The 14477-nt window shown below is 41.1% G+C and overlaps 1 protein-coding gene across 2 annotated transcripts in view; it reads right to left on the reverse strand.

Moving 5' to 3' along the window:
• Positions 1–466: 466 nt before the first annotated feature.
• LOC121898618 (protein jagged-2) overlaps positions 467–14477 on the reverse strand; it is a 51075-nt gene continuing 37064 nt past the window's right edge. For both annotated transcript variants that reach the window (XM_042413851.1, XM_042413852.1), the window contains 10 exons: positions 13422–13482; positions 12424–12554; positions 10801–10920; positions 10406–10519; positions 7368–7481; positions 3798–3911; positions 3337–3383; positions 2704–2880; positions 1902–2052; positions 467–1801 (listed from right to left, as the gene is read on the reverse strand). In XM_042413851.1, the coding sequence (XP_042269785.1) occupies positions 1365–1801; positions 1902–2052; positions 2704–2880; positions 3337–3383; positions 3798–3911; positions 7368–7481; positions 10406–10519; positions 10801–10920; positions 12424–12554; positions 13422–13482 (1466 nt within the window). In that variant the 3' untranslated portion in view covers positions 467–1364. The remainder of the gene's footprint in view (positions 1802–1901; positions 2053–2703; positions 2881–3336; positions 3384–3797; positions 3912–7367; positions 7482–10405; positions 10520–10800; positions 10921–12423; positions 12555–13421; positions 13483–14477) is intronic.

The following is a 14477-nucleotide window of genomic DNA, read 5'->3' on the forward strand; positions in this document are numbered from 1 at the left end:
CACCGTAGCTGAACGGTCAAACAGTCAGTTGAGAAACAAATAGGGATTTTTTTTTATTAAAAAGACTGTAAATGTGGAAGGTATCCACTTGATATGACTAACCCAAACTGCTGAAGCCTCATATTCTCTTCAGATAAACTTTTTAATACCTTTTGGCTCAAATTGAGGACTGTGGATTTTGTCCATTAATTACATTGAAAGCGCATTTGAAGGGGATCATTTAACAGCCATTATGAACAGGAGGAATGATTTGTTTTAAGACAGACTTTTGACTTTTGTGACATCTGTTTGTTCCAGCATTTCACTGACGCTGTATGGTGCTTACAGTGAGAGAAATATTCAATGTTTATTCTCTCTTGCAGACTGTAGTTATTAATCTCTGCGTGGCAGCTCTGACAACTCCCCAGCAGCAACTGGAAGACCCGAGCACTGCTGATTTATGAGTATAAGCAATAATAAATTTAAATACACTTGGTAAATGCACTTTTATTACAATCCACATGTGCTGGTTGCTCCAAATGGAAAGTGAAATGAGACAAAGAGAGCAAAGTAATACAGTTATATTCTCAGACCAAACCACAGTACAAAAAGGGCATCAATATGTACAATATATTTATGTACAAAAAAAAAAAGCTATTTTACACGCAGGTATGAAAAAATCATACATCTTTGACAAACTGTAGCATTACAGAGACAGTACAGGCAACAGTGTATAGTTTAAAAGTTTTATAAGGCTCAAAAGCCTTTCGATCAGGAGTGTGCACTCTCTTTTGTTTTTCTTTTCTCAAAAGGACAACTCAGTGGTTCAGTAAAGTTTGTTTCTGTCGTTTCTTTTCTCCCCCACATACTCTTAATATACATTCTCTCTCTTTCACTCTCTCACACACTCGTACAAACACAAACACAGAAACACACCGAGTGTTAAATACGCATCCATTCATCGATCTGTCTGTTCAGAGTTCAGCCTGAAATGGAAACGGAGGTCTGAACGCCAGGCAGAAGGCGATCGTCTACGATTCATTTTCCTCTTTGACAGTATCTCAGGCACTCCAAGGCAAGTCTTTAAGTCTCCAGATTCATTCAAGAGTCATGAGGAGTCTTACAGTTAAACATCATGTGCCTGCTGCTTCTCATAGTCGCTCATATCAGTCATCAAAATCCATAGTCCAGTCCACAGTCCTAGTTAGCGTAGCAGCCTTTGCTCCTCAGGTGTCTGCTGATCTGAGCAAAGGTCACACAAGGTCACCCCATTTTAAAAACTGCAACAGTGCCAGAAACCGGAAACAGGGCCCTGTGGGCGAGAGAGTGTGAAGGACGCAAAATAATATAAGACAAAACTCATCCGAGGCCCAAGAGTTCAGAGGTCAGACCTCCAGTTCCTGGTTGTCTGTGTAGTGGAAGCGGTTCAACTTCTCCCTCTCCCGGTTTGAAATATCTAGTTTGGGAGCGTGGGCTGGCTTTAGTGCCGGGGAGGAGTGTGAGGGGGCCGGAGAGGGCGGCAGGGTGAGTTCAATCTCCTCATAGCAACGTGAAACAGGGGCAGGGGCTGGTGCGTGGGTGAGCGGGGCGGCGGGGGGCAGGAGGGGCACGGGACGGTCCACGTTTCTGATGAGGTTGACAAACTCCCTCTGGTTGTTGATGCCTTCTTCCTGTGGGATGGCCTGCTGTTTTTTCCGCTTTTGATGGAGGTGGGAGAGGATGAAGGCGCAGGCTGCACACCCGCAGACCGTCACTAAAGCCAGAACTCCCACCAGCACCATGTAGAAGCTGACGCCACCGTGAGTCGTGTCAGACATGGCACCTAAAGACGAGGAGGTGAAGATAAAGAGATTAGACATGATTTCAATAAGATTTTGTCCTTTTTTTTTTTTTTTTTTTAGACACAAACATATTTCTCTTACCTGGACAGTGTGGACCAATGCATGGGTTTTTGAGGCTCATGCACTCGTTACCATAGTAACCCTCAGGACAGGCACACGTGTACCTGCCCTCTGTGCTGTGACAGGGAACCCCCTGCTGGCAGGGGTTGGGATTGCACAGATCCAACACCACCTGAAATAATGGAAAGAACAAAACACGCTGCTAATGCAAAAGTTTATTGTTATGCAGTAGTTTAGTACTCAGTCTAAATGCTTCCTTCAGCTACAATTCATATGCTAATCCATTATTTACTTCATAGGTTTCCTTGAGAAGTTCATAGAGGGGAACTGTAAGACTTAATTTCACCTTAATTTAAAATACTAGCTACAACATTTGGAGCACAGTCTTACAGATCAGTTTATCCAAATATTATATTCTGCCCCGAGCTGTTTTTTCAGACATCGTTTCATTCATGTTTCATTTCTATTCCACTAAGTCTTTAAAAAAGTTTAATTTACCTTACTGGTGGACTTTTACCAAAAAAAATCAATATATCATTAAATATAGAGATCTCTCTCTCTATAACAGCTTAAAATCAAATATACAGTGAAGTCATCCACATTGTGTCTTCAAGATTTGATTAAAAAACATCTCATTAAAAGTAGTAATTAATTGTTTATCTTTTATTTCTTTTTTTAATATCAGGAAAGACTTTGTATATCCCCCTTGGCTTCCTTCCTCTCCCTAATCATATCCAATTAGTTTTATATGAGTATGTGTGTCACCATGATGTTTAAATTGTCCAGCCTTAAGCTAATATAACATCTATGAAGGTTCTCCAACCTCACAGAAGATTCCCGAATATCCCATGGGACAGTTGCAAGTGACCGTCTGTCCATCCTTCTCCACACACTGTCCTCCATGCAGGCAGGGGGCACTATCACAAGGACTCAGGCTGATTTGGCAGTATTTTCCAGAGAAACCAGGTGGGCACAAGCACCTGGATCCTGACATCTGGTCCTGTGTGAGACAGTGTAAATTGCTAAATGACAATATAACAACGTTGTGTGTAAATTATATTTTTATAATGTAATTTATACATTTTATCACGTCCAGAGAGGGCGGTAGAAAGAGAAACGGGAGGCCTGTCATGGTTCTGCTACTGACAATGACTGAGAATAAATACTGCTCACATCTCGAGGCATAATTATTTTAGTAAAAGAGATTTCATTTCCTCAAGAAAGTCAGAAATGCCTCAGGCGTTTCACATATGATTCCATGATTCTCTTTTAAAAACATTGTTTCCCAATTGGTTTGAGAAAATATCTCATTTTACTGACCAGATAAAGGAATGATAAAAAGAAGCCGACACAGTGGATAGAGAGCATGAGAGGAAGTCAGTGTTGGGACTGATACGCAAAAACGACAGGCAAATGAGACAAAGAGAGAGAAAGCCAGCTCAGCCAGGACTCTTACCTCACAACGTCCGCCGTTCAGACACAAACCCTGACAGCTGCTGTTCCCTAGAAATCAGAGAAACCAGAAGCATCATATTAGTCTGTCACGCAGAGAAATGTGTATATCTATGAAGCTGTAAACAGCTAAATACAAAGTTAAAAAAGAGACCAACACACTGACGGGCATGAACCTTGACTGAATTCATGAGTGTGTGTCTTCTTCAAGCAACAAGTCAGAACAAAGTGAAAAACAGAACTTTGTAAATGTTTATTGGTTATTGTTACATCTTGACTGTATTTCAGAGATATCCTGTGAAAGATGACTGATTGAACTGGAGTCGGAGTAAAATGATCTCCAGCCCTCAAGGACTCTGGGCTGCGAGGGAATTTCTATCTAAACACAATCCACTGAAGCTCCTCATGTTTCACAACCTGCCACACGACTATCACTCCTCCTCTCTCATCTCCTCGTACACTCACTGATGTCACAGTTTGATCCCGTCCATCCAGGAAGGCAGTCACACAGGTATCCACCGATCAGGTTGCGACAAGAGCGGGCGTGGGCGCATATATTCATTTCACACTCATTGGTGTCTAAAAGGGAGAGAGAATAGAAAGTTTCAGCGTTCAGTTGAACCGTTTATTTCATTGATATCATTGCTGAAAAGAGACGTTTAGACAAAAGAAAATAATCTAAACCTGTTTGGATCTTTCTAACTTCTGTTCACAGCTTGTAAATTTATTCTAGTCCATTTCTAATGGGCATTGCATTGCGGGACAACAATGTCCATAAACACCAGACTTGAATTAGTATACACACTGTCATTGTTTAAGTATATTTAATTTTCCACTTTGAACACACTATACACTCAACATCTGGTCAGGATTAGCTTGTAGCATGAAAATTGGACACACACAACACTTATGTTAACATGAGAAACAGAATCTGAAAGTGAAACCCTTTGAAATAAAATCTGTAGTTCAGTTAATGAGGTGAAGGAAGTTTCATTATAGATTTTGCAATTTCCAGAGCAACTTACACATAGACTGTATACAAAGAAGCGCATTCAAACTTGATAGGGCTTCATGTCATCAAATGTGACATTGCATCCCTCTCAAATGAACCACTAAAAGTGTGTTTAGTGCTGCAATACAAGTGTTTAGGTCTTTTATTTTTCTTTAGGAAATGGAGACATAGGTAAGTGCTAGCATAGAGTGTCAAGATGTTGCATAAAATGGTGGGTTTTCAGGCAGAGGAAAGGCAAGCGTACAGTATATCTGTAATAGTTTGGAGTTAAATTATACTTTATTAACTCCCTTAGAGAAATGTGTCCACTTGGTTCCTCTTGAGACCTCTAAATCATTGTCTACATCTCCGATTTGTTCATCAATTCAAACTGAGGTGAAACAAAGTGGAAATTCAGTTTGATTAATAAGTTTGATAAGTTCTGAGGCCAATGTCTTAGTCAATGGTAATGGTTATGGGACAAATACAGGAAAAACATGTCTAGTCCACACAGAAATGGCAAATGATATGCCCCACAAACTGAGAGTCAATATCAATAAACCAAAATATCAGCCTAATCTTGTTGCATAACCGACAAAGTGCACAACACTAATTAAACTGCTCACTGAAACGAGTTAAAAGATGTCATAAATCTCTTCATCTAAGAGACACACATCCCGTAAAAACTACCCAACCTAATCCTGTGTGTCTCCCACCGAGCCCTGCCGATCTTTAGCCACCAGTTAATCCAAAGTTAAATTAAATTTTGAAGTGGATGCTTGAATTGAAATGTGGAGTGGGGAGAATTGCTGGGCAGCAGCCAGCAGGACGCAACCACCACCACTCGGAGACAGAGTGCATGTCCTCTTAAAGCCCATCAAATATTATGTTTACACATTCACAGTAAATCCTTGCTGCATTTGCTGTATTTATGCACAGATCCTTTGCCACTGTCCCACTGCTTCTGTTAACTTCATGTGTGCCCATTCCCACCCTCTCATTCAGGGAGTGTCGAAGCCAGGAACCCCCCGAGGGCTTGGCTCTGATGGCAGAGAAGAAGGATTAGAAAGAAATGCCGAATGAATAAAGAGGAAGTAGTCATTCAGCTATAAGTAATCTAAACCTGTTACCGTCACTGAGAGACCCATTAGGATTTAGCACCGGGTGTGCATGTGTGAGTGTGTGTGCGGGTGTGTTATCTGTAGGAGCAGCCGGGGGATTCTCCCTGATCCGTTGAAGGAAATGCGGGGACAGAAGTCGGCTAATAAAAGAGTGAAACTGATAGAAAGTATAATTGCTTTTCACCATTTGGGCCTTTACTGATTCTCTGCGTATCGGTTCAGGCTATGAACAGTTTTATCACTTGTGTTCGAACACCGTGTATGTGTGTGTGTGTGCGATATATACTGTGGGCGACTGACCTGTGATGTGGAACTACGGGGGATTATCAAGTGTCAGAGTGACATATCACTGTAACGCAGAGGAGTAGGAGAGACTGTCATCCTGAAATATGTCTCAGTTTGTACTTCATAACCCCCAAGCCTCTGTATGTGTGTATATATGGCCTGTGTGTGTGTGTGTATGTGTGTGTGTGTGAGTATGACCTGATTCTATACAATATTCCCTCCGCTGTACCATCTAACACAACCACCCTCGAGGAACATACTCGTCAATATGAGCGAATGCAGCCCAAAGAGATGTGACAGTGCATTTAGAGAATACTGATTCACAGCCAGGACAGGTTAATGGGAGAATTAACGTGCCGCCGGCTGTTTCTGCTTCCTTAATTTGTGCTTTAAATGCATATTTCAGTTCAAACGGAGCACATACTGTAATCACATATTGCCCACTGAAGCGCAGGTTTTGTGGCTTCAGAAACCACTCGAGCATTACAGCTCTGATTGATTCAGCTTGTTAGAGGATCTGTGGTATAAATCCTATAAAAAGATGACTTTTAAGGCGATAAATATCAGATTTTTCATTAACAGGCTGTGAAAATGTATATTAAAGCGTATATTTAATAATGAAAAAAGTATCACCATTACAAAAACCCACAGATAAAATCACTTTGCACCAACTTTAGCGTCTTTGCTCTGGTCATGTGTCAGGTTTAGATCTAAATTTGATATTTAATTTTGTTAGTTTTAGCACCAAACAGCTATATCACACGTCTGTTAACCTGATATAAGCAAAATCAAAAAATTGTCTTATTCTTCTTCAGCAATCTTTTAATTAAATAAATGATTTGAGTACCTATCTTGACCCTCCATCTTTGTTTGTGTGTCTGTTTTGCTTTACTGTTGATTTAGTCCTTTGTGCTGTTGTATACTCATTAGTAATGCATGTACTGTATATGTGGGCTATATTTTCAAATAGATGCTATATTGGAAAATCATGTCAAAATTCTATTAATTAAAAGCAGGAGCACGTTTTATCTCCCAGGGGATTAAACTAGAGCTGAAACAATTAGTTGATTAATGTATTAATTGACTGACAGAAGATAAGTCAACATTTTGATAATAAATTTATCGTTTAAGTCATTTTTCAAGCAAAAACATCAAGCATCTTATCTGTTAATCTGAACCTGCTAATTAAACATCTTTGGGTTTTGGATTCTTGGTCAGACACAACGAGGCACTTTTGGATGTCACTTTTGGTTCTGAGAAACTATAATTGGCATGTTTTTGTTGTTTTTTTTAAGAAAATAATCATCAGTTTAATCAATAACGAAAATAATTGCTGGTTACAACCCTTGATTAAACAGTAAAAATTAATTATTTTTTATAATGGGTCTTTTCAAGCAGTTCTTTAATTGCCTTGTGGAATATATTTTTACATTGTTGTTCATAGATCATATTTATTGTTCTATCTAATCTTTTGTATTTATCCTATTTCTTGTAATCACTTTTGGTTGATTAGGATGCGAGCGCTGAGCCTGTTTTTTATGGATAAATGAATTAAACCCTGAGCAGGTAAAACAGGCTACTGTTAACTGGAGGCAGTGACCCTTTATATTAATCCATATTTAATCCTGACCCACTGACCCAGCTGGCACGTCCTGCCGGTCCATCCGGGCGGGCAGAGGCACCGGTAACCCCTGGGAGCCTCCTGACACGTCGCTCCACGTCCACAGGGACTCCGATCACACTGCCTCACCGCTGTGAAGAGACAGATAGAGAATACAGTACATGAACTGCTGGTCTGTGTAATGGGAAAATGTGTGTGTGTGAATATTAAACACATTTGTGAGTGTGTATGAGCGATGCCACCATGTGGACATGTGTGATCTGAACTGTAGCATTGGTATGCGGATGCTTTGGCGGCCTGTGTTTTCATTCTCTTTTATGCTGCTCTGGTTCCTGCGCAAATAGTGATAAATGCAATCATCAGCTGCATGTTCATGGCTGATACCTAACATCTTTCCCAGAGAGAGAGAGAGAGAGAGAGAGAGAGAGAGAGAGAGAGAAGAGGGGGAATTTAAATAAAGGAAGAGAAATAGAAAAATGGAGCTGACATGCCTTGTTCCACTCGTGTGAAAAGAAATTAAAAACAGATAATGAAACGTGAGGGAATTAGTTAAAGCGCACAAACAGATAGAGACAGAGAGGCGGACATAAAGAGGCACTCGGTTTAGGGGTTAACCATGTATAACTTAAAAGTATACATGACATATTTGTGCAGTAGTGGCATCACAGCTTTTCCCATGCATATCTCTGTGGTATACATCTTTCACTCTCTGTCTCTCTCATAACCTTTTTTTCATTTACCTAACCTTGCAGAACAACCATTTTCCATCATCTTGACCCTGATTCCAACCCAACGCAATAATAACCCAGCCGAGCTTGCGGCACCTCTCCCAAAACTAGACAGAGAATTCATAACAAACAAAGAAGCCTTTAATTAATATTGGTTATATATATAAATCTAGCCTGAAAACAGAGCTGTGTTGTGGTTATGGTTGTCATTCCCTGCAAGCCTGACAATCCTCTCGCTGTGTATTCCCTGGAGAGCCCCCCCACAACACATACACAGACAGAGATAGGCCGCCATCCGAACAACAAATAACAAGAGTGACTAACCAAAGCAAAAATAAACTATTCCTTTATTCCTCTGTTTGTCTTTCTCCTCCTCTTATCCTCTCTCTCCCTCTCTCTCTCTCTCGCGGATGAAAATGCTTCTTGTTGGTGTGTTTACACGCCACCAGCTGACCCGCAGTGCTGTTTATCCTGATGGAGGTGAAAGCAGAGGATGTGGAACGCCGCTTGTTTACACTCACAGATCTGACAGACCATAACCTGTATGATCCCATCTCACCAGCGCTCACGCACACATATCACGAGCTCAAACCCGCTGTACACACAGACGGAGCACAAGACTGACTGATGTGTCAGCTCATGTTGTTACACGGTCAAAAACATAGTTGACCTTTATCCACACTTCAAAACGTGGAAGTGCAAGATCTTGGGGGGCGTGAGGGCTGCTGTGAGACAACGGCAGCAGAGAGTAGTGTGTGCAGAGGATCAGTATTCAAACATCACGCCGTCCTTTCAACTTCTTTGTGCTCTTATTTTCCACATTTCATTGTATTTGAGCCTGGTTTTTGCAAATGTATATTCTCTATTACAAATAGTATTTACAAGTCTGGAGGCTTCTAATGCTGCGTACATGCTGTGTCGGATGGATGGGACTTACAAGACATCTGACAACTCAGGAAAGTTGACTGAGTTGGTTGTGTGGGGGTTTAAAATACTGTGCATTGAGAAAATTATATTACATTACATCCATCCACATAAATTTGGGTTTAATTACATTGAATGACTGGCTGATGTGAGGTGTCCATATTGTCAAAGTCGAGTGTAGCTTTAAGAAAATTCCCAGTTTCCCGGCTGTAATTACAACTTGGAGGTTGGTGTTAAGGCTATTTACAAGTCGGAAACTCTGATATGACATGAACAGAGTATTAGCGTCATCTTAAAGGTGCACACCACCAATTTTACACTTAAAAGTCACATTACTCATCATGAAGAGTACCACTCAGCTGGTAAAAAAGTGCTGTCTAATGTTTTGTGTAGATCTGGAGGACGCTTCCTGAAGTCTGAGAAATAACTCATCATCAGTAGCACATATGTTGGTTTTAATTACATCTGAAGAAAGTGTTTCTAATGGTTTTGTCTGTTTTGCTCAGTACAAACTCCTAACCTGCTGTACCACCTGAACTACAGCCACATCTGTTTAACTGGTCACTCCAGATGTGCTTGCGACAGACACTGGCAGCATTCATGAACTGTACTGTAGAGCTGCAACTAAATATTATTTTCATTATTGATTAATCTGTCAATTATTTTCTCAATTAATTGATAAGTTGTTTGGTCTATAAAATGTCAGAAAATGCCCAAGTTGACGTCCTGAAATGTCTTGTTTTGTCCCGACCAACAGCCCACAACCCAAAGATATTCAGTTTACTTTCACTAAAGAAACCAGAAAATATTCATATTTGAGAAGCTGGAATCAGAGAATTTTGACTTTTTTTCTTTAAAAAACGACTCAAAACAATTAATCGATTACCAAAACAATTGGTGATTAATTTTCTTTCAATCCACTAATCGATTAATCAACTAATCGTTGCAGCTCGACTGTAATCCATCTCATCTGGTTCTAGACGCTGTCTGGATAAATCTGATGTAAGATACGAGAGTCGGCAACGAGACAATAAACCTTTGATCCACTACCGTTAAAAAACAAGACACATAACTTGCAGTGTCACCTCCGTTTACATTAAATCAATAGAGTTGATCAGAGATCTTCCATCTCAACCTGCTGCTTCCCTTCGCAATGCAAATACATGTGCGCACACATACACACACACACACACACACACACACACACACACACACAAAATCAGACAGGGGGCGAGACAGATCACTGATTGCTGTGGATAGTGTTTGTGTTTGGGCTAATTTAGCTTCCGCTGGCGGATTGATTAAGTCACTCACTGGCTTTGATCCAACAACCAATCACAGACAATCTCACACTGCCTGGCCCTTCAGCTAAAACTATGTGTGTGTGTGGCATTGACAATCACCGTCTGCGCAAGTGTGTCCGGTCCAGCCGTCAGTGCAGATGCAGTTGAAGCCCGTTGGGTCTTCAATACAGGTGGCTCCGTTCGCGCACGGGGACGACAAACACGCGTGCTCCACTGATGAGAGGAGAGGAAAGAGCAGTGAAAACAGGAGGGGAAGATAAAAACAAGACAAATAAATGAAGACAAATTCCTTCCACAACGCTAGCAAAGAGGATGTTTCTGCTCGTCTCGTCCCCTGACATTTTTGCTCCTTGTGCCACGTAGACCTTGCCTCTCACTCGTTTGTCTCTTCTCTCTTTCATTTGTGTAATTGCTGTTGTCAGCTGCTCTACCGACATGCAATGTTCCAATAAACTGGAGACATTCGGCTTCCTGGATGGTGAGACCACACTCACCAATGTCACAGTTGCGTCCTCTGAAACCTTCCTGGCACTCACACTGGTACTCGTTTGGCTCTGTGTTGGTGCAGGTCCCACCATTCTTACAGGGCTGGTGGGTCCCACAGTAGTTCAGATCTGAAACAGAGAGAAGTAAGAGTTTATATTTTAGTTCACAGCACAAAACAGCAGAGACAGAAACTAAAGAAACTATATAGGAAAGAAAAGATAATCTAAGGAGGATAGATGGTTGACTTTGCAGCACACACACACACACACACGCACACACTGCACAGTGGCTGAAGTGTATCCAGTGTGCTGACTGCAGGCCAGTAGCTGCAGGGCCTGTTGTCCCCAGTGTTGAGGCTGATTAAAGCTTTGCTTTCTCTAATGATCTCCTCCGTGCCCACAGCCTCTTTGTCTCGCCGCTCTTCACAGAGCCTTTCTGAATGCACAGAAACAGCTCAGGACCCCACCTAGCTAAGAGCGCCCAGCCCTGCTCACATTCACCTTACCCAAGGCTATCGGCTTTCCTCTGCACAATGCATCGTCCCGTGGGCACTCATTTGGCTCCCAGATCTCAGCTCCCACACTGGGACAGAGATTGGGAGGTGGGGTATAAACTGGGATAATGTTGGAGGAACTTTTCTCAAGTGTGGTGGGAAAAGTTTTAAGAGAGGAGGCTGAAGCCCTGAGGGAGCTGCATCTTATACAGAAGATCAGTGTGAAATCACTGAGGAGGTGTGTGAAGAGCCATATCTGACAAACTTATATACTTTACAGACAATGTTTCTCTCCGTGTCACACACACACACACACAGACCGAGTTATTAACCAAAACCCAATATGCTGCAAAAATCTTATAGTACATTTCTATATTTCTTGAGTTTAGCGGTGGGAAATCCTCTAAGTTTATATTAAACCCTAAAAATAAATTCAATTTAAACTCTAAAGGGATACTATATGCTGTTCCCAAAGACGAGAAGCAATAAAAACACTGGTATCAGCCAGCTATATGGCACTTTGGGCTTTGTTTGGTTGTTTGGTTCAGTGTAATAAAGCAAAGGCGGCTTCACGATGGATTTTCTTTATGGCTGTAAATCAGGATCTCTGTATAAAAGAGCCTAATGTACACAGTTAATTTACCTTGTGTCTGGCTCGAGGATTAATTTACTTTTAGGGATACACTAATTTGTTAATTGAAGGATTTAAATCAAACATACTCAATCTTACAATCTGTTTCTGAATTAATGTTTTAAACTTCTATGTCTTTGCTGTTGTAAACTCAATCTTTTATGAGAAACGTTTTTCTTTATTTTGCAGTAGCCTTATTATTTTCATTTAATGTAATTCTGTTTATAAGCTTTTAACTTCCTCCTGCTCCTGTACAAGTGTTTGTTTGCTTTAAATACATATATTGCTGAGTATATGTCAGTATGAGTGTTTTTATGATGTGAATGTCTTTGTGTACAATTTTTTTTTTTTAATAAATGTGCAAACAAGTAAAATAGTTTAAAAAGTATCATTGTGTTTCTAGTGAAATAAAATACCAACACAAATTAAATCACATATTAATGTGCTACACTACACCAACTCCTACATCCTCACTGCAGGGGCAGCACGACAGGTTTCATATCTGACCTTTGTCACACAGCAGTCCTCCCCAGTTGACGTCACACACACACTTCCAGGGCTCAGTGCAGCTCCCGTACACACAGCCGGGGAACGTCACACACTGGTCACACAGAGGACCCGTCCAGCCATAATGACACCTGAAGAGGAAGACAAGAGCAGAGAGGATTGATTGGACAGGATTGATTTTGGCTAAAAGAAGAAGGCTCATCTGTAAATGACCAAAAGAAAGGATGTCTATAAAAGTTCAGGAAACTATAGCAGGCTTCACATCTCTGTCTGTAGTTTAAAGAGGACGTATCATACACATTTCCAGGTCCTATATTTATATTCTGGGGCTCAACTGGAATATTTTTGCATGATTTACAGTTCAAAAAAACTCCTTAATATCTTATACTGGCTCTTCATGCAGCCCCTCAGTTCAGCCTCTGTCTGAAACAGGCTGTTTTAGCTCCTGTCTCTAGTTGTTTAGCTCCAGGTAGCTGCTCCTCGGCAGACATTTAGCAGCTGGAGGCTACGTAAACAAACAGTAGTAGATGGATTTCACTTCTTTTTCTCGTTCTTTACTCAAAATGTCAGCTTCTCAAATATATCCGTACACGTTCGAGCCCCAGTGCGATCTGAAATATGTAAATGGATAATATGAACAACCCACAGAACAACCTTAGCAACAAAGATTACAGAACGGACGTCCATTTGTGGGCATGTGCAAACAATCTGACACTATGATAAGGAGGAAGTAGCAGTAACTTTGCAAATGAAGCGTTCAGAGCAGACTGAAGCCTTTCAGGGAGCATTTCTTTACCTCAAGTTTTGGAACTTTGACCATGTTTAACAAAGACATTTGACATCATAACAGTAGAAATACAACAGAAAATTACAAAAAGCATGATAAAAATATTACACTATACTTATGAAGCTGTTAAATTGTGTTAAAATTTCAGGTCAAATATTCAGTGTCGGTGCTTGCTGGGTTCTTACATCCTACAAATATTTCTCAGACTCACTTGCATTCTCCAGGCACAGTACAGAAGCCGTGGGTCTGGTGACACCCCTGCCTGCACACCGCTGTGAAAACACACACACACACACACATAGAGAGAGAGAGAGAGCTATTAAAACAGTAACTATGACGTTCAGTTTATTGGTGAGTCACTGAACATAAACACCTGCAATCTGTATCTTAATACATCTGGAATGAACAGGAATGAAAACAACGTCCGTCAGGTACACAATAACCGCACATATCACCACATACACAAAACACACAAACAGGGCTTCAATATTGATGATGTAAAGCAGATCAATCAGGTACTGTCACCCAGATAAAACCTTAAAAAAACTGAAAGGCTGTATTTCAGTTTGAGCAGTCAAACTATTTAAACTCAAACTGAAAACTCTCTGAAGTTCATCATCATCAGTAACCTGCAGGGGGTAACGGAGCACCCTGCCTAATTTTTCAGACTTCCTGCATTTCTACGGTCCAATCAGCAACCTGCTGCGGAGGAAGTCAGATGAAGTGAGACTCAGGCGGGGTGGGCAGGGCTGCAGGATGTCCTAAAACTAGCTGCATGCCCTTCAGGGTTCCCATGGTTTCCACTCTGGTTTCCTCCGTTCACTTTTACCATCGCAACACGATGGCAACGCTCCGAGGTCGCAGAGTGAGGTCATCCAGCTGATGAGTCACAGACAGACGTTGAATAATCCCCACACGCTGTCCAGTGAAGTTAGGTGAATTTACAGACGTGGGTCAGCATTATGAGTCTTGAAGGCTGTCAGTATTCATTGTAGATCTGCGTACAGATGTTTGCTTATTCTTTTGTCTTCTCAGGTTTTTCAGTACTCTGCCAAAAGTGTGAATGGTTTTGAAATGTGAGGAAATCCACAAGGTTGGTCCTCAGTTCATTAAAGGGCTGTGTGAGGGCTACGGCTTGGTTTTAGGGTTAGTGCATTCAGTGTAGTTAGAAACACAACACAACCACTAATTAACAAGACAACACCGGTCGATATTTTTCTTATAAAGTTCAAAGTCCAGTTTTTGGAACAGCTCTTTATCATAATAA

The sequence above is a fragment of the Thunnus maccoyii genome, chromosome 6 (assembly GCF_910596095.1).
Source record: "Thunnus maccoyii chromosome 6, fThuMac1.1, whole genome shotgun sequence".
Lineage (NCBI taxonomy): Eukaryota > Metazoa > Chordata > Actinopteri > Scombriformes > Scombridae > Thunnus > Thunnus maccoyii.